Below are 25,467 nucleotides of genomic sequence, written 5' to 3'. Positions count from 1 at the left end.
GGGCAGAAACACAGGACTTTAATTCTGCATTTCTTGGGAGAAAAACCTGCAGAGTGTCAGAGTTTGTTAACAAAGATTTACAGTAGAAGGTTAGGAAAAGTAAAATTAAGTATAAACTATAATAATGAGATAGAAATGTAAACAGAAAAGAGAGAGAAAGTTAAAGAAAACCATAGGAAAAGCTTTTGTTTGTTGTCTATCTAAAAAAAATATTAATCCAACTATCTGAACCACATAAAAACATTACAGTTGCTCWATAGTCAAAATGTTCTTAGGTTTCAATGGGAAAGTTTGGTGCCTAAGGAACACAGAACAAGGATCAGAGCTAAAACAGGAAGAAGGGATGAAAAGAACAGCTGAGATCACAACACCCTGTTATATTTTCCATGTTAGCTACCCTACGTTCCCATGTTAGGTAGCTAGTTGGGAATAAAYATCTAAATTAAAGTCATAGGTAAAAAATAGCTAGGAAACTACATGAAATTAACAACTGATGTGTATTTATATTCTTAAGTCAACATGAACACAAGTCAAAACCTAAAGCTAAACTGTACTAGAGTATAATTTCCCTTATTCCACACTGTTTTTTCTTCACATTCACTTGCCAGTTAACACTCTGAATTTTAGACAAATTTGGAAAGAAAATAATCTTTCTCTTAGTGTTGATAGTTATTTTACTGCACTGTGAATTATAGTACAACAGAACCAAAGACAGTAAGTATCATTTTAGGWAGTCACACAAAAAGTAAAGACGGATCTTGGAATTTTATTTATATACTATCACTCAATTAAATTTTCTTTAAAGTAAAATAAAAATCTTAAACGTGTGAGAACACCAAATATTAATACRATATTTCAAAAGTTGATAGAGCAAGGGCTTTCATTTACCTAGTACAATTCAATGTGAATCGAAAGCTATGCAATGGGAACGCTTCACAGCTTTAAAAACGGACAAATGAWTTCTTCCTCCCTTTTGCTTAAAGTTAGAAAATTTGGATACATTCTACTAAGTGTTGAGAACTGATGTTGATGCCACTGCAGTGTCTGAAGGAATAGCACAGCAGCAACCACAAAAGATCASAGGTCGCAAATTGGCTGCAGCTGCAGCTCCATCTCATCTATATTCTAACCTGCTTACTGTTTTTATAGTTGATTTGAGTAATTTTACATTCCAAGTACATCCACTGAAGGAATCATAGAAAGCTTAAAAGAAAGGCACTCATTTGTCTCAAAAGAAGGGCTATCATTTATTTATTTTATGAGACAGTACCACCAAATATACATGATGACAATTAGCCCATCTTACTTAAGATGCTTTATAATCTTTTTATGATGTAATCAATTAGGTTRCTCAAAATAAAATCATTATCCTGTGTCACTGAAAGAGTTTTAGAACAYGCATTACTAAATTGATAAAATTAATACAAGTCAGTCATACCTTTAGCCACAGCTTCTTTATACTTCTCTTTGGCAGAATTTACTTCTTTTATTAGTTGTCTRTAGCTAGATTTTAGTTTCTCCAGTTCTGTCTTTGTGACCTTTAAGAAGGCAGAAATATAAAATGTATTAAAATAGCTATCCACAACACTGAAAATATCTCAGCATTAGTGAAAGAATTACAGGATTTATTTTCCAAAATAAGGATATTATCTTTTTTCGCCAGCTTGAAATTATCTTAATAAGCTGTTACATAACAAAAGCAAAAACAATAAATGTATGACATGAAATAAAGGACTGAAACACAGATCCCATTTGCATTAGTGCAATACAGTATAAYGACAAATATGTTTAGGAAATTTCAGTTTATCATAAATACTACCATATTTCAATCAAAAAAAAAAGTACCAAACATCCTTATTAAACCACAGCAGATGAAAAATTTCTGTATGCTAGTAGGAAGCATTTTAGAATCTAAAATAAAAGGCAAGAAATAAGAATTTTTAGATTCAACACTTCATACAAATGGTCTAGAAATAGCAACTGTGTATGGGCCAATCTACTTGTCATGATAATTAAAATCCTTTAAAAAAAGAACAAGCACTGTGGAACACAGCACTGAAGGATGTCTTTCCAATGAAAGAAGCTGYACTAAACTTGACATCTTTGGTCAAGAAATTGCAATAATGTTACCTCTTCCACCCCCAACTTCCATCCACAATGCAACAAAACTAGTGCACTGTGCAGAAATCAAGACTCGCAGATCATGAAATTTCTTAAAAACTCCCATAACATCCCCAGTCTCTACAATGCCTGAGAACTGGAATCTATAGTAAAGAAACTTAAAACCTTTAGCAAAAAAAGTATTACATATTCACAGTGGAAAATCGTAGAAAGAGGAGCTTAATTAAACAGAAGTACTCAGCTCACYGAGCATGCAGAAAATTCTGCAGAAATTCCACAGAAAAAGTGCTCGTTGGACAATCCTTCTGTGTTATAAAAGAAATCAAACTTGGCATGCAGAAGACTCTTGTTCAYAATTAACCCTTTTTTAATGAAGTAAGGCCCAGATTCACAAAGAAAAATACCCAAAATCTGAATGGGAACTGAAATAAACCTGAAGATACAGGTTTTACTTCAGCTTTGTGTCAAAAGCACAGAAGTTTATTGTCCTTAGAGTTGTATCAGAAGGTTCATCATCCAAGAGATCTCTGCAATATAAAAGGACGATGTATGTGTATTTTGCTGAAAGGAAAATATAGGGTTTGCCAGAGCATCCGAAAGATTATGAATCACACAGACACTCATCTTTACAAGTTTTAGATAATGTCCTGGAAAGCAGTATTTTGCTACTGCATCTAACAAAAGCAGAAATAAAACCATATAACATGAAAAGAATTGCGTATTTCTGTGACCATTCTGTAAGCATCTCAGTGAYACAAAACCTTTGAATGAATAGAGCCAGCTAACAATGAGGGAACACAACAGCACTAATCAAAATGCTATTCAAATGCTTCTTAGGAAAACCAGGAAAGGGAAAAAAAAACAAAAAACAAAAATCACACAGATTTATTAGAGGTGGTGCAACATATTTGCATGGCCATATGGCCACGATTGATTAAAATCAATATGGCTTTAATGAGACATTTGGGGAATGTTTAATATGTATTATATTTTATTGGAAAGGTCTTGTTAAAAAGACTAACAATTTATTAGAATTAACTGATTAGTAGAAGAAAACATGCATTATACAGTTTCTTTCAAAAACATGACTCAGTTCTCATCAGTCTTATTTCTGCTATCCTTGCTGTTCCTTTCTTGCTTGCTTTCTTTTTCTCCAGCTCTCTATAGATTTACTATTTCTAACTTACACCATCACTTTCTCCCCTTCTCCTGTCCTGACTACATCTAGATGCACCACTCTTTTATCAGACAAGGCAGCCTACTGACCGTGCACCAAAAAGGATGCACTCCCCACAGTCAAAACCTGGGGAAGAGGCCAAGATCCCAGCAGATTATGGAGGCAGTGCTATAACAGACAATACGTTTAACTTAGTATGTTTACTACTAGTTTAATGTTCTCCCTCAGCCTGCCCCAAAATCAGTCATCAGTCCCTGCTATTCGTACTATATTACTCAAATGTTACATTTGAATTACATTACTCCAAATTTCCCCCTCAACACCAACCACATTGCTCAAATAAAGAAAAAACACTGCTTTCCTTTTCTCTCAGAAGAGCTTTCAGACTACCAATCCAATTTTTGACAGTTGCAACTAACCTTCTTCCAGAGCATCTAAATGAAACTGTGATGCCTGTCAGCTTCACTGCCTAGACACAGCACTCTCAGTGTCAGCAGGACAACTAACATCATCTTCCGTTCCACTAGCATTAGAAGTAACAGAAAAGGCCCTTAAGAATCCATCTGCAGACTTAATATTTGGTTTACACTTGATTTATATTTTAGAATAGAGGCCAGTATCCCACTCCCATCCAAAACAGTCTGGACTGTCAAGAGCTCTCATTAAGAAAAGTTTTCAAAGCTGTGGCCCCAAGGATGCCTAGAGGGGTGGATGAAAAAAAGAGGAGAGACGGAATACAGAAGTGTCACATGGAATCATCCTCTACTGGAATAAGAGCATTTTCAATGCTATCTGTCCAAACAAATTCATACTGAAGAAAGTTTTACATCTCCGCCTTGTCAGGTAGCAGGGGAGAGAAAATGTGGAGTAAATAACTAAAATAAAAATTAGACAAAATCTACAAAGCACAAATCACCACATAGCACAAATAAACACAGAACTAAAAAATGCCACCTCAATGTATTACTTTGTAAATATACAAAACTATAATAAATGTATAAAGCACAGTTGAATAAGTACCTTGTACATCTCTGCTTCAATTTGTTGATGAACACCTACATAACTCTTCTTCACTTGCTGCTTATCTTTGATCATCATTGTAAGCCTATGCAAAGGACCAGAATTAAGATCCTCTGCATGTGTCTTCATTATTTTGCTCAACTGTTCTGTCTGCTGTACCATGAGCAACCAAGACTGGAAAGAAAAAGAAAAAAGAAAAAAAAAAAGAGGGGGACAGAAAAGCAGTTACTTATTCTGGCTTACAACCAGATAATCAAATAAAAAAAAAAAAAAAAAAAAAAAAAAAAAGATGAACAGGAACTATGGGAAAAATGCATCACTGTTTAAAACAACTTAATAAAATATTTTTACCTGAATGCACTCGAGATCATCTAAAATAAAATTCTACCTGCTACAGCAAAACAACCCCTTGAACTTATTCACAAAAAAATATCAGACACAAAATTATAATATTGCATGGTGACATTTCAGCACTGTTCATGTACTCCTGAACACCCTTGAAAGCTGTACAGCCTGTTTCAGATTACATTCTCAATACCTTTGAGGACGATGTCCCTGTGTTCTTTGTTCCTTTTTCTAATCATAGGGGTCCTCTGTTCAAGACAACCCTTCTCCCTTTATTTAAATATCTCATAAGAATATATATTTGAGCTTCCATTGTTTCRGGGAAACCATTGGTCAGCTGCTCCACATCAACTGGCAGCCTAAGTCTCCAGGCCACCTGGGGCAAAGCATAAGGCACCAACAGGCTAAGAGATAAAAGCAGCAACTCCGCGGTCACAGTAACTGAACATCTTTCTATACCTAATTTTATTAAACTTCCCTGGCCATTCTGTCAGTCAGTTTTCAGGACAGCAAAATATATTCTGGCTCTGAATCTTGCCTAAAGAAAGAACTGCAACGTGGACAGAGAGATTTCCAATGTACAACAGATATGGACCTGAAATTAAAGTTCAAATCAAATCAAAGTATCTGATACTCAAAAAAAAACCCTGTCACACTTTGTTGATGGGAACATTATTGGATTCCTTAGAGATAATCTACTAACACAGACTGCTATACTACACTTGAAAATTCAGAAAGGCTATTTGCAATACAATTTGTCAGTTAAGGAAAGCAGCTAGTACACTGGCTTTCATAACCTTGCTCTTACTAAAGATAGAAATCCACCTTATATCATCCAACCTGAGAAATCTCATTTGTTTCACAGGTTTGGGGTTTTCTTATATCTCATTTTAAAGATACATACATATTTCCATCACTACATGACTATGGTAAAAGTCAGACTGGATCTTACAGAATGAAGTGAAAGACAGTTAATTCTCATACATGCATGAAAACATCTTTAACACTCCTTTTAGCTCACAGATGTTCCATGGACTGGCACAGAGCTATCTTAGATTGCTTGAAAAGTGCTATTCTGAAAGGTCATGGCCTAAATCTTCCTGGCTATTTCTGAAGAGCATTTAATCTCTCCATTACAGAGCACTTTCCAGATCACAGCAGCAGACATGCTACAAAGTTGTACATGAGAAAAACAATGTTCAACACCTCTGTTACAGGAGTAGCTCTTGTGGTTACAGATGAGTTCATGAGAGAGCTCTCAGAGGTGAAACTCTAAGAGTTGTGCACTTGATTTTAGGCTGATTTATTATTGATGAGATAAACATTGTTTCGATCAACCCTGAAAAGCACAGCAAAGGCATTCTTTGACAGAACAGATATTCTAAAGAAGCACTTAGTTTACAGTTCACTAAATGAACCCAAATAAGTCATATAACTTGCAGAAAATTATCTTTCCATTAAAAAAAAGTTGCACTTTCACCATTCCTAGCATCTCTTTCCACACCAAAAAACAGATCGGTTAAACAGGATTTCAATGTTTTGTATGATAATAATTTAAAATATCAAAAGTGAAAAGCTATAATCAGGGAAAGTCTTTAAAAACTGAGCTTTATCTGGGATATAGAAAAGCAGCAGGATGAAGACAGATAGCAGAAAAGGCAAAGCACTTYCTTCCACACGAAAAAAACTAACACAGTGTATCAACAGCAACAGAATAAAATATTATTTGTTTTCACATTTTTTTTTTAGACAAACACAAAAAATGCTTATGGGAAGCACTTAAAATTCTGCTTTCCTGACATTACTGGTTGCTGCCCTGTGCCTTCCAGCAAGTYTACTGCCTATTCATTAAAAAAATAGGACACATTTCCCCAAACATCATCTCTCTCAGTGTTCACTCTTGCAGTATACTTAAGAAAATAAAAGCATAAAAGATCAGAGATATTCTCTTGTATTTATTTCCTTATGTCACATAACACCAAAAAAGGGGAAAAAAAAAAAAAAGGCAAATATACATGCACAGTGCTTTAAATAAGAGATGTAAGATTTATGGCCAAAATATCTGGACAAATTTGTTTCTGCAAAATGCTATGCCAGAACAAGAGAAAAGGTATCATGAAATGGCAAAGTAAATTAGAATGACACAAGCAAAGTAATCAAACAATTCAGACAAGTTAACCGCTAAAACCAATAGGACAGTAATATATTGCTACACAACCTTAACGATGAAATTTTAGGACAAGCCCATGCAAAATGATGGTGACTGGCCAGCAGCATCTGAATACTTTTACTGTTATGTAAAGATGTACACAGATCAAGGATGGAGTTTGAAAGAAAAATGGCAGCTTCCTAAAAAAAAAGGAAAAAAAAGAAAGAAAGAAAGAAAAAGAAAAGAAAAAAGAAAAAAGAAAGAAAAAAGGAGCAAAGTGACCCCTGAAAGAACAACGTTATCCAAAATAAAACAATGTCCAAAATAACGTTTTAAGATGTGACATGGATGCTTCTCTGCAGCCCAAGAAGAAAATGGCTGAAGGCACATCCTCATCCTCAGCTTTTTTTTTTTTTTTTTTTTATCTGCTTACACAAAATAAATGCCCACAGCACTGACACAAACTGTGTGAGACCTAGTTGACCACCTAAAAGTTAAGGGCTATAATGCTAAATACACTCATGCCTATTCTCCTCTGCTGTCCTAGCCTTAAACTGTACTCAGTCTCATTGCCTAAAAGAATGCAGGACAACTTTACTAGCACATAAGARCAATTCTACTGGGGCAGCAATGGCAAGAATTATTAATCACATCATCAATAAATCTATTCAAAATTTGGGGATCCAACAGTATAAAATACAGGGTAGAAAGCTTTAAAAATATTTTGACTTTTGCCATTCTTAAGCTAATGAAAACGTTTGAATCTTAGTTTACCAAAATCGTAACAACTTAGCTAACAAAACCTGTAAGAAACTCCGTATGAGAAACCTGACTGGCTGACAAGCATTCCAAATACACCATCAAAACACACAAATGAAAAAATGCAGTGCATCCATTTAAAAGGCAAGAATTACTGGGGGGAAGGCAAGGGCAGAATTTGGTATAGCTGATCACTAGGCAGTGCTGCTTCTGGGGCACATGGAACAGGCGAGCTATACCACTGAAGCTTTCAATTCATACACACCGCCTCTTTAGCCCAGTATTAATCTAGACAGCTGCTAAAGGACAGTCGTGTTCCCACTCTTATGCCATGGCTAGCATTCAAGGAGCAACTCCGTGAGCCCAGTAAGTTTAGGGAAAAAAAGAAAAAAAAAGAAAAAAAAGCTTTGTCTAAAACTTAACCTAAGCGAAAAAGGGTGTTGTCCTGAAGAGASCAGGATTTATGTCAGACTGAAGTGACCTGTAACCACTGCTACAGCAAAAGGGCCAAGAATTGAATAAGGCATTAAAACAGAATTGTTTTCTTTACTCAAGAGGGAATGCAAGACAGGAATGAAGCTAACCCAACAGGTTAAATAGGGAAGCTTGCCTCATCACCTTTGTTGTACTTACTCTAAATCCAATGATTAATCATTCTGGGGAAGGGCAGCCTCACCTTCAYAAAAAGTCAAGATAGTTATTTTACATTGGATATAAAACTATGCTTAAACAACTCACAATTATGAGAAACATCCTGAATTAATGTTTTGTTTTTAMAATACATACTATGGTGTGAATAACAGTTGGAATGCTAGGCTCTGTCTTGGTTTCCTGGCATTTTTCTATTTCTGTCACAAATTCTATATAACATAAACAATAGTTCCTATTTAACTGTTTAACTGTTAAGCTTACTATAGCCTACTCTGTTTTCCAAATACTGAAGAGAAAACAAAAGAAAAAAAGAAAAAGAAAAAGAAAAAGTTGGCTTAACCCTGGAACCTAGAACACTGAAGTTCRGAATTCTGGTTATTTTATTGCTCTTTAAGCAGGAACGGAGCTCGACTTCTGCATATTCCCTGAGGGACTAAAAGGAGCTCATTTTAAACACTTACTTACAACAGTAAGTCTCAAGAAGCTGAATCAATAGGAATCCAACAGACACACTATTTTTAGCTGGGACAGTTACCATTCCAGTTTCCTTTAAATAAAGCAGACAGAATACAAGACATAATCACTTGGCAAAGCATTCAGGAGAGAAATATTTTATTGTGACACACTTCAGTAGCTCATTAAAATAAAAAAGCAACTGTACTTTGCTGCTTACAAAGAATGGGCAAGAAATCCAAACGAATCAAAAAACATCCCAAATACTACTGATTTCTAAGGATATTCCAAATTCAAAACACTTTCTTCTTACCTTGGACACATTGCTGATATAATCCAGTTGACAAGTGCTCTCTTTATCTACTTGATTACACAGATTCTGTAAAGTGGAGGCATACTCTTTATCACTTTTTACTCGCATGACCATAAATTTCTTCACTGTTTCGAGCAGTCGTAGTTCCCAATCTTGCAGTTTTAATAAAGCTTCATGAGAATACTTCAGGTCACTTCCAAACCCCATTTTTTAAGGCACTATATACCGTACAGGTGACAAGATATCCTCTTTACCACATCTGAAAGCAGAACGAGATTAATGAGAAATACACAGAAAGAAAAACTTGGTGTGTTACAAAGAGCACCTATTAACATCTAAACTCTTAAGTAACATAACCATAAGACTGAGCACAACTGTACCGTCTGGTATACACCASCTGGACCTAAGCTGGAAGGAAGGTCAGTACACTGGTTAGAACAGTAGTCTAGGACTTGAGATCTCAGGTCCTACATGTAGCTTTGGACTGAGAGCTTAATCTCAGCTTGTGTCCCTCAGTTTCCCATCTGTGATGTAGCAGATACTAGTATCTCCCCAACTCAAAGGGGAGTTTATGAGGGAACAAATGGAAGCCCCTAAGACAAATATGAGAGMTCAATCCATACAATTAATCAAATCAATAAATACAGGTAACAGTATCTCCAGACAAGAACCCCTAAGTGTACCACTCTGCTCCTAGTGACCCCAAATATTTGATTCCCATCTATACCGTCCTGAGAGCACAGAGAAGTCTAAAGAAGTCATCGGGTMTGAGCCACTGCATCTCTGTCTGGGAAATCGATAGCCAGAATACGACCAGCTAGTTTGTCCCTAACTACTCAAAATATATCAACTATGAGAAAATAACTCAAATTGCATTCCCCATGTAACCTTACGTTACTCCCCCTCAGATCATGACAGAGTTCTTAATTTCATACTGTTTTCCTCCAAGGCAGCCCAGTCTCATTGGACAAAATCGATGTTTGATAACCAGATAACAAATACTGAATAAATACTGAACCCTATTCTTACGAAATACTATAGCACAACCTCAGTTCAAAGACATATGCTTGAACTTGCCTTAAAACACCTGCCTCTTCTACCAATAAACCTGCAAGCACATCATGAAACAGCTGAGCCCACACACGAGTAATTTCCACAGACTTGCATAGGTTTTGCACTGAGCTGAGCACCTATTCTGTGTGCTCATCAAAAACCTGTTCCTATACTAATCAGCTTCAAATTAGGTGACAAACTTACACGAACTACAATTACCCCGCCAGACCACAGCACAGACATACCCTGTGCATTGCTCTTTCACCAATTCCTGTRCTCCAGTCAAGCCTTAGCTCTGTTGAACACACAAGGACTAACTTCATAGCTAATTTAAGCGCTAGCTAAATGCTCGAGTGCGTTACAAACATTAATAGATTTATCTTCCTAACAGCCCATGGGGTGAAGCAAGACTAATGCTCTTATTTTACACAGAGAACTAAGACGTAGAAATTAATGTCAACATTGTACCAGCTAATACTGGATGTCTAATTTGCAAGGCTTAAAGACAGACTTTTCAGAGTGCCTAGCATTTTTAGCATATTAAACATCTAGAAAAAAGATGTAATTGGCTTCAGTTACCAAACAAAATTTCTGCAAATCAGAATCTACAACTGCAAAGCTGATTATCAGAAAATGAAGAACTATCATCACATAATCTAACTTTCCTGTATACGATTGGTCCATATGCCATGTAATGCCATGGTAATAACAGCAGAACAACTCTATCTCCAGAGTAGCCTCACTCCGCAAACCATCCTTTCTCTTCCTGCAGCTCCCTGCCACAGTCAGCTCTTCCAAAAACTTACGGAAGTAAGTTGCATCCAGTACACACTCAGAACACAAGCCATGCTACGTACCAAAAGAACCAAAAATTCCACAAAGCCAGTAAAAACAGCATTGTGCTGTTATGCACATACACAATACAGGCAAATCAAGGTTATACGAGCAACCTTAATTCCAACACATTCTGTTACAAGCTTTCATTTGCTCTTATGTTCAAAATGATCACATTTTAGCCAGAAATCTCACTGATGGTTAGGAGCTCTGTCACAAAAAGCAACACTAAATGATTTATATAGGCTTTATTTATAAAGGATGGTCTTTGTCATTTTTAGTTGTATTAATGATAGTATTTTTATAGTTAAAGTTTAGGAATAGTCTTGCAAAAACACTAATATTTTAGCAAGATGAATGAAAAAAAATCTTAAAGCATCTATTTTTTAACTTGACTGGTGCTTCATTTTTGATTTTTGACACTCTTYAGATCTGTATCTACTTTTCTGACCAAGCTAATTTTTCTCCTACCACATGTAAGACTTGCAAGAAAAGCTAGTATCTTTATTTTCTTAGATTCCAAATTCAGAAGGGAGCTGAATCTCAGACTGAAGTACTGTACTACTAGTAGTGTGCGATTTTCTTTTCTTTTACTCTGATCTCTATCTTTTACTGGAATGCAAGAGGGCAAGGGAGGGAGGAAATATTCTTAGTACATATTTCAGTCAGTTTCTACTGACTATGGAGTCATAGTATCACAAAAATCAATCGAATAGAAGACCCAATAACACCTCTTTCCAGCTTGCTAAGTCTCCCCTCAGTAAATAAGAGCTATTTTTTTTTTCAAATTACATTATGAGATGCTGGTGTACGTGGACAAAAATTGTATATGGATTCTGATTTTTGTTTTAAATCATTCCATTCACCAGTACAGAAGTATAGTAAAAAATTTTTTTGCAAAACTGATCAAGTTCTGATTCTTTAAGACTAACAAGGACAAAGTTTCACCATTCTAAACTGGGCAAGCCAGCCTCAATACACCTTGCTTGCAAAACAGTAAAATGTCCAAGCAAAAACTTGAGCTTTTCTCAAATGCTCCAATATTGCAAAGGAAAAGAAGTGATAAACAAGTATCCAAGACCTAAACCACTTAACCACCTATAAGCTAGCTTTAATTAGACATAGAAGCCAACTGAAACCTGCACAGATCACACCRTTACTCCAAGCCAAAACTGTAAGAATTACCAATCAGACTAATAGACATGTTCAATGCAGTCTGTACTTAAAATACTCTGAAATACACTGAAAGGCTTCAGTGACAGCTACATAATTCTTTAATACAGAAACAACCAGAGCCAATACTCCAGCATTAGCAGTCTTCCTGGAATCTGGCAACAACTCCAGCAACGACTCTGAAGAAAGTATTTTTCATATATACACCTAATTTAAAGATTGCAACCCATCCCTGACACAAGAGAATGACCCACATTGGGTCAGAGGACTAGCCCRTCTAGCCTTCTGTCCTGTATCTCTGCCAACAACCAAAAGCAAATGAGTAGTGAAGAACAGAGCACACATAAAACAATACTTACCCAGAATACTCCTCTACCCTTACAACAACTTGCAGTACATGGATTCTATTATACATCGCTATGAAACATACCCAGGAATGTGAATGTTAATCTTAAAATAATGATGCATCTATGTGCATCACTGGAACTTGGGAGTTAATAATGTGAATGACAGCCCACTTCTTTAAAGCTTTCCAGGCCAAGGTGGGCAACTGATAAACCACAAACCAGAAGTAAGCCTGGCCCCCAGTTAAATTCAGAACAGGGTAGCAAAGCACATCTGGACCCTCAAGGAGGGATATGGAATGGCCTGATCACCTCAAAAATGGTCTTAAATATTAGTTTATCTAAAGCTAAATAAGCAGCTTATTTTCAGGAAAGCTTTCCTGCAAAACACAGCCCACATACCTTAAAAATTTTTCTCCAAGAAATGATCCTTAGTATACTTCTCTTTACGCCACCAGCTGCTTCTTCTGACTTTCACTTTCCAAAAAACACCTTTTGTTTTCCAGAAACTCTGTGAAAGAAAAACAAATCAAATATAATTATTACTTTGTTCCAGCATTTACTTTACAATATGTTGCAAAAATTAAATTTTGGTATGTTGCATTGCATTTTCAGATTATTACCATAAGATATATTAAAAAAAAAAAATAAACAAACAGCTGGAAGGAAATAGGAAGAGCAAATATTCCTCAGATGATTACAAGCCATATTATACTATCACTTCATACACAGTTTAGAGGCAAGAAATAATTTTGTCTATACAAAACCTCTATGTGATGTGGAGTTCAAGGTGGTTATTTTTCTTAAAGTTCYTGGAATCTCTTTTCTTATGATGGAGTGTATTATACCTGGAAAATTAGATAAATTCATTTATTTTTGAAGGTATGAACTTTGTCCTTGGCAAAATGAAGAGGAAGCCAGTTAATAAGGAAAGGAAACACATGAGAGACCAAAAGATTATAAGGCAAAGACAAACTTTAATAGCAGTATTTTGAAAAGACAGTAAGGAAACAAAGTGGCAAGCTGAGAAAGTGCCCCAGACACTGAAATTTCTTTACARATTCTCCAATTACTCCAATATCTTGAATAGTAAGAGGTCAGAGAGTTAAAAAGACTGCAGCATTCAAATTCAGGCTGCAACTCTGGAATACAAATTACATGAAGCAAAATGAGAAATGAAGCTGATATTTGAGGTTTTATTGGTTTTTATATTTTTATATACAAGTTTTGCATACTGCTTGTAGCTTATACAGATTAACTGGCGGCTAYATCTGGACCAATTAAGTGTTCACATACATTCTTATACCAGTTTAAAATTAAATCTTTAGAGGAGGCATTTTATACTTTTTAGTCATACCTTTTAAGCAATTTAACACATTAAACAAAACTGAAAAGAAAGGTAGACTCAGTCCTCTGAGTGGAAGAATAGAGAACTATTTTGCAGATTTCCATTATTTAAAACAAAGCACTAAGGATCAGTTTTAGTTTATGTTCAACAGATACTATTTAGTATTCCGTTCTGGTTACTTAGTGACATGCTAGGAACTAAGTGCTGCYGAATACAAATACAAAACTTAGTCCTTCCTATTTTTGGTCATGGAGAAATAGTAGTGATGCTTACACTCAGTTACTGCAAGGAAACAGCAGCTACGCAAGCAGATACAAGAAGAGATAAAAAAAATGCATCAGGCTACAAGGATTACAAAACTCACCACATTTTTAATAGCAGATACACAAATTCTTGTGATAAATTCCAAAAACCAAGATTCAAGTATGCAAGACCATCAAAAAATTACAACCATGAGCAAAACATGATGGTAATTTTGGTTCTAGCCCTCCCATCACAAATACAAACCAGTTCGAAACAGCAGACCACCACTAGACAGCAACACTTTTTTTCTCCCCCTTTCCTGGTTCAAATGGGCCTCATGAAAGTGAAAGGCACATTACTACCAACACCTGAAGATTTTAAGCAGGTGTCAAAGAATTTCATGTGGTTAAATGCCCCTTTCTAAAAACTACTGATTGGAGCCACTCAAAAAGCCCAGACAAACTGTATCTTCTGCTCTCTGGACCCAGAAGAAAATCATAACATTCTTCATTATCTATCCTATCACACACCTAAGAAAATATAGTTTTTATCTGTCATTTTAAAACAAAATACAATGCCAACATCCATTTATAGTCACTCCATTCAGCTGACTTTGTATCTACATGTGCATATTTCCATCTGCATACAAGTCATCAGTAGGATTTAAAAGTCCAAATTAAAATTGGTAATACAAACCCTTTCACGCATTGGAGTAATTGATGGGGTATACTAGCTAAAACAGGAAAGTATAACGAATTTTTGTTGGTGATCTATACAGCAACTGTAAGAGAGCAATAAAATGATATAAAACAAAATTCCTGATACTATTTCTGGGCTTGAACATAGTAGAAGCTAATAGTTACAGACAACTTGATACCTCAATGTAACCATGGTCGAATGAACAACAAACTCTTTTTCTTTTTCTTGTATCTTCATTACCAAAGAAAAAGAAAAAGAAAAAGGCTACAGCAGAAAAGTCAGATGAATTCTTGTCTTCTGAAATCATTGCTGAGGCAGTAAAAGCCAATCCCACACCTGATCCTCTTTATATGGGGGATATATACAGCATTCTTTCAAGCTGAAAAGCACCAGAAAAGCATGTAAAAATATCAGTTTAATTATGAGGATTCACCAGAACCAGATACTACTCAACAGAAGTGTTAAAGGACCAAAGCTGAAACTGCCGATCTACTAATTCTGCACAAACGTACAGCTAAGGTGACCTAAGTAATGATAAATGGAGAATGGCAAATACATCAAGTTTTTTTCAGAGCTTGACAAGGCAATCAGGAAAAAGTACAACACAGTYCAACTTCCACATAGACAAAGTGGTTAAAAACATAAGAATTTTTAGACCAGAGTAATGGTGTTGAGGTGGGGGGAACAACTCAGCTTTTGTACAGGAAAGTCATGCTTCACCACCTTTCTCTGAAGGAGTCAAGAAGCAGATGGGCAAAGATGTTACAAGTGGTAGTGAACAAAAGACCTGTAAAACGTTTCTTTCTAGTGTCTTACGGAGAGCTCTTACAGAAATGAAGATCACAAGGTCTCAGATTTAGCAAGGATTCACAAGGAAGGGGTCACAAGCCTCATCATTATCTGTGCTAAGACCTGTGCTGCTGTTCAAAACAGCCACCTTAATATTTATCATTTCACGTATCATCGGTGCTTAAGCTTGCAAATGATACACAATTACTCTGAGCAATCAGAACTGACACTTGGTTACAGAGAGTTGCAGAAGAGTACTGAGCAATGGGCATATAAAACAGCAGGTGAAATTTCATGTCATTAAATCCAATGTAACACACTGGGAGAGAGAATTCTAGCCACATACGCAGTGCTCTGCGCAAGGTTGTTTAATATTATCTGGAAAAAACTCTGGTATTCTCTGAATACACCTCTTTGAAAACATTTGTTCAATGTTTAGCATTGGTCAGGGCAGTAACCAGCCAGAATATAAGAACTTTATGAAAGCAATTAAGAACATAACACATTTGTATACTGCTGAAAAATTTACAGTGCTCCTGTATCTTCTATTTATCCTAATGCAAGAAAAACACAAAGCATCAGAAAAAYATGGACAATATTGATCAGAGTATGGAGCAGCTTCTGCACAAAGAAAGAATTTTTTTAGCTTGCAAAACAAACAACTGATGGGAGAGTGTCAGATTAAAGTACAAAAAAAATTGTGATAGCACAAAGTGACATGATATGTCACGTTTGAAGTGTTTCCCAGAACACGGGAATACCAAATGAATTTTTTTAAAGTTGCTCTTAAGTACTTCTTCACTTAATACATAATTACAGGAGAGAACTCAATGCCTCAAGGCATTTTCAAGGCCAATAAGCAGGTTCAAAATTATTATACAAATTCATGAAAAAAAGGTTTTTCAAACACAGTGCAACTTCCATCTCAGGATGTCTCTAAACTGCAAAAGCAGGAAAGCTGTGTCAGAACTATCATTCCACACCTGCGGCTTTTTTGGGGAGGGGGCGGGGGAAGGAAGGGAGTACCACCTGTTGGAATTTTTTTTCACRTGTGCAAATAGAAGTAATAGCTGTGATAAAAGTAATTTATTAGAAGATTTACAAGTATAAGGCTGCACATGACCTAAAGACATCACCTAATTCCTTCTCCTACGACTAAAGAATCCCATATACCTGCCTGGGGCAAGAAGATTTATGTCTCAATCTTCTCAGATAATCTGATCTAGTATTCTACTGCCCTTAGGATCAGAAAACATTCCCTGATGCTCTCTCTCCCATCTCCCCTGCTCCAAGTAAAACTCTTTACTGAGGAACAGTGAGAAGAGACTATCCACTTCTTTGCAACTTTGAAACATTTTTTGCTGAAGTAATCCTAATTCTTTTACTCTCTCATTTAAGATCATTATTTTCTAGGCAGCTGCTGTCCTCTGAACTCCCCCCAGTTGTCCTCCAGCTCACCTGGAATCCAGAGGCTCAAACAGTGGTATAGTGAAGAACTACGAACTATGAGAAAAACAGAGAGAGACTACACACRTCTTCTAAGTGCTTGTCTAAGTGCATTTACCCTTTCCACAAAAGCGTGATATTAAGTTTGTCTTTCTTTGTGATCCATAAATCCCAGGTCCTTTTCTACAGTACTGCTCCCTAGCCTGTTATTTCCTCATCTTATATCCATACAAGTCCTGCCTGCAGGTAGTATGCTGTACTTGTGCTTACTGAATTACATCCAGCTTTATTCTAAATGATACCTCGAATTTGTCAAGATTTTTTCCAATTTGAGTCTCATTCCCTACCACGCTTGCAGTTGTTCCCAGATTCATGTCACCTGCAAATGTCCTCAGCATGGTCTTTACTCTGTCATCTTGGGCCTCTTGTGAAAAGTATGCAACAGCAAAACATGTAGTCAACCCCCTTGCATTTTGGTAGTGAAACAGGTCGTAYGTCTTCTTTGAGTGTTGTTACTGAACTAGTTTTGCATCCTATCCTATAGCAGTTTCTACCTCACAGACACAGGTAAATAGTGAGGCTCAAGATTGAATCTAACCAGGCAGAAGAGAGAAGAAAGTGAAGACAACAACAGSTTAGGAAGAGCAGAGTTAGTCAAACTAAGGATTTGACTCTCAACTTTTTCTATATGGATATATAAGTTGCATAAAAAGACAAAGGCACATTCAAAACCATGATCTACCATAACAGGAATCTCACACAGCCTGGACAAAGCCAATTTTCTCTTCTTTTCTCATGAATATATTAATGCCAGGAAGAATATTGCCCTATGTACTCTGGCAAATTACAGAGAAATATTAGGTTAAAAATAACTATTTCAGTCCCCTGATTTTTAATTTTATTAGTAAGTTCTCATATCTCTTATGGAGTTTCTGAAGGGTATGAGTAGCCTTCACTAGTCTAAGCTTACAATACATCTACCTTCCAAAGGACGTGGTTGTTCTCCTAAAATTACAAAGGAACTTACAATGCTAAAATTAGCAAAAAGTTGGTCACAAAATGAAAAAAAACTAAACATTTATATCTGTGACTTAAGCTCATTTTAGTGCATTTCAAAGAAACTTCTGACCAAAGAAGAACAACAGAAAACAACTAAAGGATTGTGCTTTCAAAAAACAGAAATTTCTAGAAAAAGTCATGACAGGAGTCAGAGTTGAAATTAAAAACTGTAGAACTCTTGACCACTGATGACTCAGCCCATGCAGAATTAACTTACTCCTTCACTTATTTCTTTGATTCAGCCCATGCATAGTTAACTTACTCCTTCACATTTCTTTAATTCAAATAGATTTTGACTTCCCGAGCTCTGTAAACATAGTCTTCCTTATTTGAAAAAAAAAAATAAATCTCAAAGTAATGTTTCATCTCTTGATTTCCATTTGTTTGAGATAAAAACCATTTCAAAAGAGAAYGAACGCCATATAAGCATTCAGCCAGCATGCACACACACGCACACACACACACACAAAAAAAAGGGGGGAAAAAAAAAAAAGAAACACATCACTACCAACAACATAAACCCAAACCTAAACTCTCAGTCCTGAGGCCTGTTGAARGAAGTATCTCTTCTGGGTAAGATGGAAGAGAGAACAATATTGATGCTGTTTTAAGGGTCTTTCATCATGACACAGTACAATGAAAGACTCTTCCTTAGTGAGACTTCAGGCTGCGAAACTCATCTAACGGTTGTCTTCATGTTTCAACTTAGAAAACCAAAATACTACAAGAAGCTTCTTCCAGAATAACCGTATTAAATTTTGAGATTTAAAAACAGCTAGGGAGTACCAGCAATCCACAGAATATGTGAAATAGTTTTAAAGGACTAGAAGCATTTTAATTTTTTGTAATGGCCCAGCACCTGACAGAATTTCTCTCCAATTAGATTAAAAAACAGCCATTACTGTGTCAAACAGGATCATATTGGTCTCTTCAGCAGAAAAATAATAGTTTAGTTCCAATTATTTATCACTCTGAAAAGACCCTCAAAGAGCAATCAAGTTGTTGCTTTTTCTTTCCTCCTTCATTAAACTAATTACATCCTTCAGGTTCATTAAACTCTCTGCTCAGTTAACTCATTGTTCATTCAGTCTTCTTGAGGTCACTTACTTCCTTGACATCATTATGTCATATTTAATGTAATTCTACACGTTGTAGGTCTACCCAGAAAACTAGCAACTGTTTCCCCATAAGGAACAAAGTCCTGACCCCTCCCTACTAGCTGATGTTCCCAATTTCTGCACCGCAGAAAATATAAGATATAATGTGATTCAGCGTTGCCTGAAGCTTGTGTGTCTTTCCTGAGCTGAATGACTTGTCCTCAGCATGCTCATCCTGAAAGATGTATTAATTTTGATAACTTTCTTTCAAATAGGATAAAGWTATTCCTACTATAAAGCCAGAAGCACTAGCAAGACAGAACTAGGATGTGCMCCTTCTAAAACTTTTACTGGAATGCAAAATCAGGTGCACAACATACTTTAATACATCAGTGTTATGAGAGAGAACTTGTTAAAAAAATATGAAAAAACCTACCCCTCCTTTTAGATCCAGTCAGTTCTGTTTGGATATCATCAGCCTTTCCAGTTAAACAATACTTTTTCTAAAAGGTATTATTTTCATTTGCAAAGACACAAATGGAACAAGCTCTAATTAATGTACATTCTAGCAGGTATTTAGAAGTTGTCAATGTTTTTACTTCTCAGCTCTCTAGAAATGGTACTGAAGTGCAAATGAGAGAAAACCTGTACTTCTGTATTAGCAGTTTTTAGGACATGCAGCCAGAAGTAAAGTGACTCGTCATATGGGAATTTATTTACACACATAAGCTTCAGTTTAATTTAACTTGATCACAAAAGGCAATACTAGCTTTTTTTGTCATTGTTTTATTGTTTTTTAAGCCCCCAGACTTTCATTCAGCATGATATCAAAGGCATTCTTACCAGAAATGATGCAAGCAGCTTAACTTTTCATTTATGAGACCAATGTTCTTTAGGACATAATACTATTCATAGATATTCTTGGGAAAAAATGTTTTTGAATGATAAGAATGTTTGCATTGTAGGCAAGAGTTATTTAAGTTCCTCTGGGAATTCTTGCTTTACTGTACTCTGAGACACTTGAACAGAATTTGACTATTGACCCTGAAATCACCACTTAATTTGAGAAAAATAATGTAGGGGGACACAAGCCTTCCGGTTTTAAAAATCATATATTAAAAGTCATCTGCTTAATCTCTGCTTTCGAAATGGCTAGATCTAATGTGTTTGTGGACAACACTGCAGAAACAATCCAGCTCATCTAATGGAGATGTTCTTACTTTAGACTGCTCACAGCTCCCACCCTCTGAAAGCAAACTAACCACATCCATGTTGCAAATCATTAGATCTCCTCTAGGCTCTCCATAACTGATTGAGGGGACTTTGGTGACGTTTCAAGCTCAAATTACTAGAACACAAGAGATCATCTTGTCACAACCCATCAGAATAATGTTTTAGCAACATGATGCATACAGTATGCACTACAAGCCACGTGGAAACACRAAACCTTATGGCTCCACAAGGCATACAGGGCTCCTGTTTGAAGATCGTCCTGCATAGGATATAGATCTGTGGCAGTAGGCCTCCATACTGCAGCTGGAACAAACAATCCTGCCAGCTTTGGGTAYGTTTCCTTCCAGAAAGCTGGCTCCAGAAAGCAACCTAAGAGCAAAGTAAGGACACAGCCAGCAAGGACAACCAAAAGGTCAAGCCTTGGAGGAAGACTACAAGTCTTCTTGGAGAAGACTGTATCCAACTGAGATCTTCACCTCAATAAGGATGTGTATAATTACATCCCAAAACAAAAAAATACAGAATCATTTGGAAAATTACTTAAATTAGATGACAGTTAAGTACAGTTAACCTAACAGCTTTAGATTGATTTATTACATCCACAGGTTAGAGCCTTCCTGTTCAAATATCAACATTTACTCATTCCAAAAAGGTAGAAGAGGATATCAGAAAGTTCCTTCTGTATCCTTGTTATAGATCTTTAATTCTTCATAGTTCTTCGCTTTTGCAATTGTGCACTTTGCCTTTTTTTGTTTTGTTTTGTTGTTTTGTTTTTATATTTGTATTTGGCAAAATACAGGCATTTCTATTTATTTGGTGAACTGAAGTTACCGTATCTTCTGACCTGGTAAGCAAATGTATTACAGAAATGATGAAAAAATCGTCTTGGATCAAACATGCCATTCATAGTTTCAACATATGAACAACATACCAGCAATAACCAAGTGTATGTTTGTTTCTCTGCTTCCATGCTTTGCATCTTTTAATCAGTAAAATTTCAAAACAATGCACAAAGCTGAATGATTTTCCTTAAAATTGGCTACAAAAGCATTTCTCACAACATCTTGCTGAAGGGACAGCACAAATATTTTTAAACATCATTATTTATTCACAGTACTTGCTATCATTATTCAAGCTGTCACATTTAAAAGCTTGGCCACCTCATTTCACCACACCCCGTATCTGGAACTCTTGAAACTTCTCTGGGATACTAAAACTGCAGGATACTATTACACATTCATATACTTTTCAATGCAGAAACCATTATTGCAAAGTCAAATGCTATCTGAAGGAAAACAGAARCATTAAAAAAAAAAGAAAAAACAGCTTTTAGGTATAGCACAAAAGCTGTATTTTAACAGACAAACTGGCAGTATGCCCTGCCTACCATAGTTTAGGAAACTTGTATAATTTAATAACATATATGACAAGTTTTAGTTATTGAAATTTTACCAAGGTTTATCTTCAGAATGGATTCTTATTTGCTGATATGATCTCCCAGGGTGAAGTCTGTGGTTTGCTAGGATGATCTCCACTAACTGAGCTATTATTAACATATTATTTGCATGAGCACTATAGTGACAAATAACCAACAAACTTAGTCCTAGCTGAATTAAAGTATCTGTAATAATCTATGCCCCATCCCTCAGGTCTGTTTCATACAGAAAAAAAAACTTCTTGTCATTCTTGGTTGAAATAGCAAACACTATAAACACAACCATACTGTCAGTGTACGGAATAAGACTTTCCAATTTTTCTAACGAAAAGGCTTGCCATACAGAGAGCTGGAAAAAAAAAAAACCCAAGAAAGTTGGCAAATCAAGTAGTGAAATTAACAGATTCACGAATTGAGGACAAACTCCTAAATTCTGCTCTCTGTGGAATACGCATTATGTGATCATGTAATTACTTCCATATTACTTTTTTCTATAAATGCCTGACTCATTTATTAGAGGATGGAGTGCTCTGGGTTGATTCAGCATTCTGTCAGAGGGGCTCATCTTCAGAGCTCACCGCATTCACTGCCATAACTGTATGTCTTCCAATTTCTAAACAGGCAATTTCATGGAACAAAGGCTTCATGATTAATGCACTTCAATATTATTCTGGAATCTATTTCTGCTTATGCCAAAGAGTTCTTCCATAATATCAAATAAATCATAAACTTTTCACAGTTTATCCCTTCTTAAAGGACAGTTGATTTTTCATTTGAACTTTAAGGTCCTTTATTTTGATATTTAATTTCTCAATGTTTTAGGCTCCTCATATACAAATAGCTTCCAAATCAATAACATAAGGGAAAAAAAGTTGGGAAGCATTAMGATTGAATGATTAAAGTAACATAAGAGTTTGTGAAAGAACTGTCAGATACTGTATGTGAAAGACTATGTTTTTCAYACTGACTGTATGAATTCTATGTGAAAGATACCGCTGTATCACTGGTACACGTGTAGTAAGCTGGTTAGTAACAAGTTCAGATGTGAGAAAGTGAGTTAGAAATTGTTTGCAGTTAAATAGTTTGGCACTTTCCACTGCAGAGGAAACTGGTGACTGTAGACCATGTGGTCACTCAAACTCCAAAGTAGAACCACCACCTTATAAAGCCCAATCTGAGCACTCAGACTAGTAACAATATTAAATCTTAATTTACCAGGAATATATTTTATAATCATCAGGGAAACAAAAGACTGAAAAAATCCTTGCTGCTGTAGATTCTCTGCATTTTCAACCAACTTGAACTTTGCATTTAAAGCTTTACAAAGAATTAAAAATGTTTTGAAGTCAGCCCCTCAAATATGATTCCACAATATGAGAACCACCTCANAAAAAAAAAAAAAAAAAAAAAAAAAAAAAAAAAAAGCCAAACCAAAAAGCCATTTTAGAAGCACCCTCGCTGCTTTCTAAGAACTACTTCCAAAACTTTCTATACACGGTGCATCACCATACACATGTAGCTTTTAAAACAAAAGCTAACCATCTTCTCTCAAACCCTGGAAACAAAGCTAAGAATTCCTTTGCTTACTAACAASTTTCCAAAATAAATCTTTCTGCAGAAATGCTGCAGTGACTTAATGCAAATGTTACACAGGAGAAACCTGCAGCATATTTACATACATAATATGTTAAATCCTTTTACTCCTTAATAAAGTAGTGATMACAACAATTCCCAAGTCCCCCTTTTCCTGCATAATAATCTTCCGAGCCTAAGTTTTCTAAATCCATTTTTTATAATGCAAATACATCAACACTGTAATTATGACAGTATTAAGTGGAAAGTCCTTTTTATCTTAAGATAAAAGYACATATGCAGTTTACTTTCTGCTGGAATGAACTTAACCTCTCCTCTTTTCTCTTGCTGCTCCTCCTTCCCCTGCCCCTCCCCAAACCAAAAGAATCCCCTTTCCTTTTCCTAGACCCACTTCCCACACAYTGAAGAACTCCTCCCTGTGAAGCGGTGACCTCATGCAGCTAGCCCATCTCCTTGTATGGAGCAACTCCGGGCTGGCTGCCAGCTTTCTCTGCCTTCAGGCTGACAAGGCAACATACCTTCCTTCACCCAGCTGCTTCCCAGTTCCCAGAACATCCAGAAGTGGCAGCAAGTGGATAAGGCAACAAGGACAGGAAGAGAGGTTCTCAACATGGATAAAACACAGACCACTATAAGCCTACCCCAGGCAACAGTCTAGGATAAACCTACTTCATGTTAGCAAAACACTTCTCCTCTGTATTCTATAAAGTCCTAAACTGAATTTAGCACATTTTCAAGCACAGAAACAGTAAATCCTATATTAAGTGCAACTCAGCAGCTTATACTTCCTACCCACATTAAAGTTCCCTATCCCAGTGAAGCAAGTGTTACCTTCTCTCTCTTACAGAAGAGCCACTCTAATCTTCCTTTATATCATCCCACTTTTAAATCCTCCTATCCCTTCTTCAGCCTTTYGTTACTTTCAAGCCCCTCATTAAAGTGCTTTTTGTGATCATTTTACAGATTGAGAATTCAAATATCAACAGAAGAACCACCTTCCTTTGAATGATTTAATTGTGACACGAAGTTACAGGTGTAGAAAAGCAAATAAAGGTCTTGGTGATAACTAACGCAGCTTTTGCTCAGTCAAAAAGTCACCTTGTATGTAAAAGACTTGATCCTTTGCTTCAAAGAAGTATCCCCAAACACAACTCGTTTGGTGTTAACATCCCACAAATGTCTACCCTGAATGCATAATAATACAGATATACTGCTAGAACATGTTAAAAAGTAATTCACATGAGGAGAAATGTGTTGTATATTTGTCTTACTAAAAATCATTATGGCAAATCAACCTATGATATCTATTAATTGCAGTTTGTTTTGATTGTAAGCTGCTCAGAAATATGAACTTTCCATTTTCTTGAGTCTTCCCAAAGCTAGCACATCATGCAGCAAAGTATATCAGTCATGTTTTCTGGAGACTACACCTTTATTATACGCAGTTCAGTATGCACAATAATAAAAATAAAATTCAGTAAATTATTTTGGTCTTAAATTATAAAATTCCAGATGTTGCCAAAGTTTTTCTTATATTGGCAGTTACTAAAAGAAGCTGCATCAAGATACGTACTAGAACATCCAAGTCACTTTGTGCAGGTATGCTACCAAGTGGAGAAAAGGTATGCCAAGTATCTGGGAAATACTGCTTATTTTTAGTCTTATTTAGAAAAAAGAAAAACAAGTTTGCTTATTTAACCAAATAATCAAGTCCCAGATGCTCACATGGGATGTGTTACTTTGAGGTGCGCATGTTCACGTACATATAAACAAAACGGAAACATAGTCCAATACAGAAAGGGAACTTTAATGCCTCCATATATCTTTTGCCCTCACATAACAAATATACATGTAATCAGTATCCTTAGATACCAAACTAGTGTACAGAAACAGGATATTTATGTATTCTAGATACAGAAAAAAAGGCACCTGAGAAGAAAGCCAGTAGAGCAACACCACAAAGTCCTTCTCTGTGCAGCCCCCGGATCCAACACATACAGAGTYCTGAAAGTCGCTAAACCGTACAGCGTTCCCACAGGAAAAACGGGGCTTTAGTCGCCGCTGCCGCGGAGCACGAGGGCTCAAGGGGGTCACCGGGGCTTCTCCCCGCGCCCGCGGCGGCTCCAGGCCGGC

The 25,467-nt window shown here is 36.2% G+C and overlaps 1 protein-coding gene across 3 annotated transcripts in view; it reads right to left on the bottom strand.

The window, feature by feature from the left end:
* Nucleotides 1–25,431, bottom strand: part of FER (FER tyrosine kinase) — a 163,203-nt gene extending 137,772 nt beyond the window's left edge. Inside the window, exons 1-6 of one of the 3 annotated variants that reach the window (XM_085305337.1) lie at nucleotides 25,264–25,431; nucleotides 13,160–13,240; nucleotides 12,795–12,903; nucleotides 8,989–9,247; nucleotides 4,319–4,492; nucleotides 1,439–1,538 (exon numbers count right to left, since the gene is read on the bottom strand). In XM_085305337.1, the coding sequence (XP_085161463.1) occupies nucleotides 1,439–1,538; nucleotides 4,319–4,492; nucleotides 8,989–9,195 (481 nt within the window). In that variant the 5' untranslated portion in view covers nucleotides 9,196–9,247; nucleotides 12,795–12,903; nucleotides 13,160–13,240; nucleotides 25,264–25,431. Of the gene's footprint in view, nucleotides 1–1,438; nucleotides 1,539–3,717; nucleotides 3,793–4,318; nucleotides 4,493–8,687; nucleotides 8,770–8,988; nucleotides 9,248–12,794; nucleotides 12,904–13,159; nucleotides 13,241–25,263 lie in introns of those variants that run through there. The other 2 variants (XM_085305339.1, XM_085305340.1) reach the window with 2 other exon arrangements.
* Nucleotides 25,432–25,467: the final 36 nt, after the last annotated feature.

This window comes from Rhea americana, unplaced genomic scaffold (assembly GCF_003343005.1).
Source record: "Rhea americana isolate MKP2758 unplaced genomic scaffold, rheAme1 scaffold_22, whole genome shotgun sequence".
In the NCBI taxonomy this organism is placed as follows: domain Eukaryota; kingdom Metazoa; phylum Chordata; class Aves; order Rheiformes; family Rheidae; genus Rhea; species Rhea americana.
Note: the sequence above shows the minus strand (reverse complement) of the source record. Positions and strands in the feature narration are given on the sequence as shown.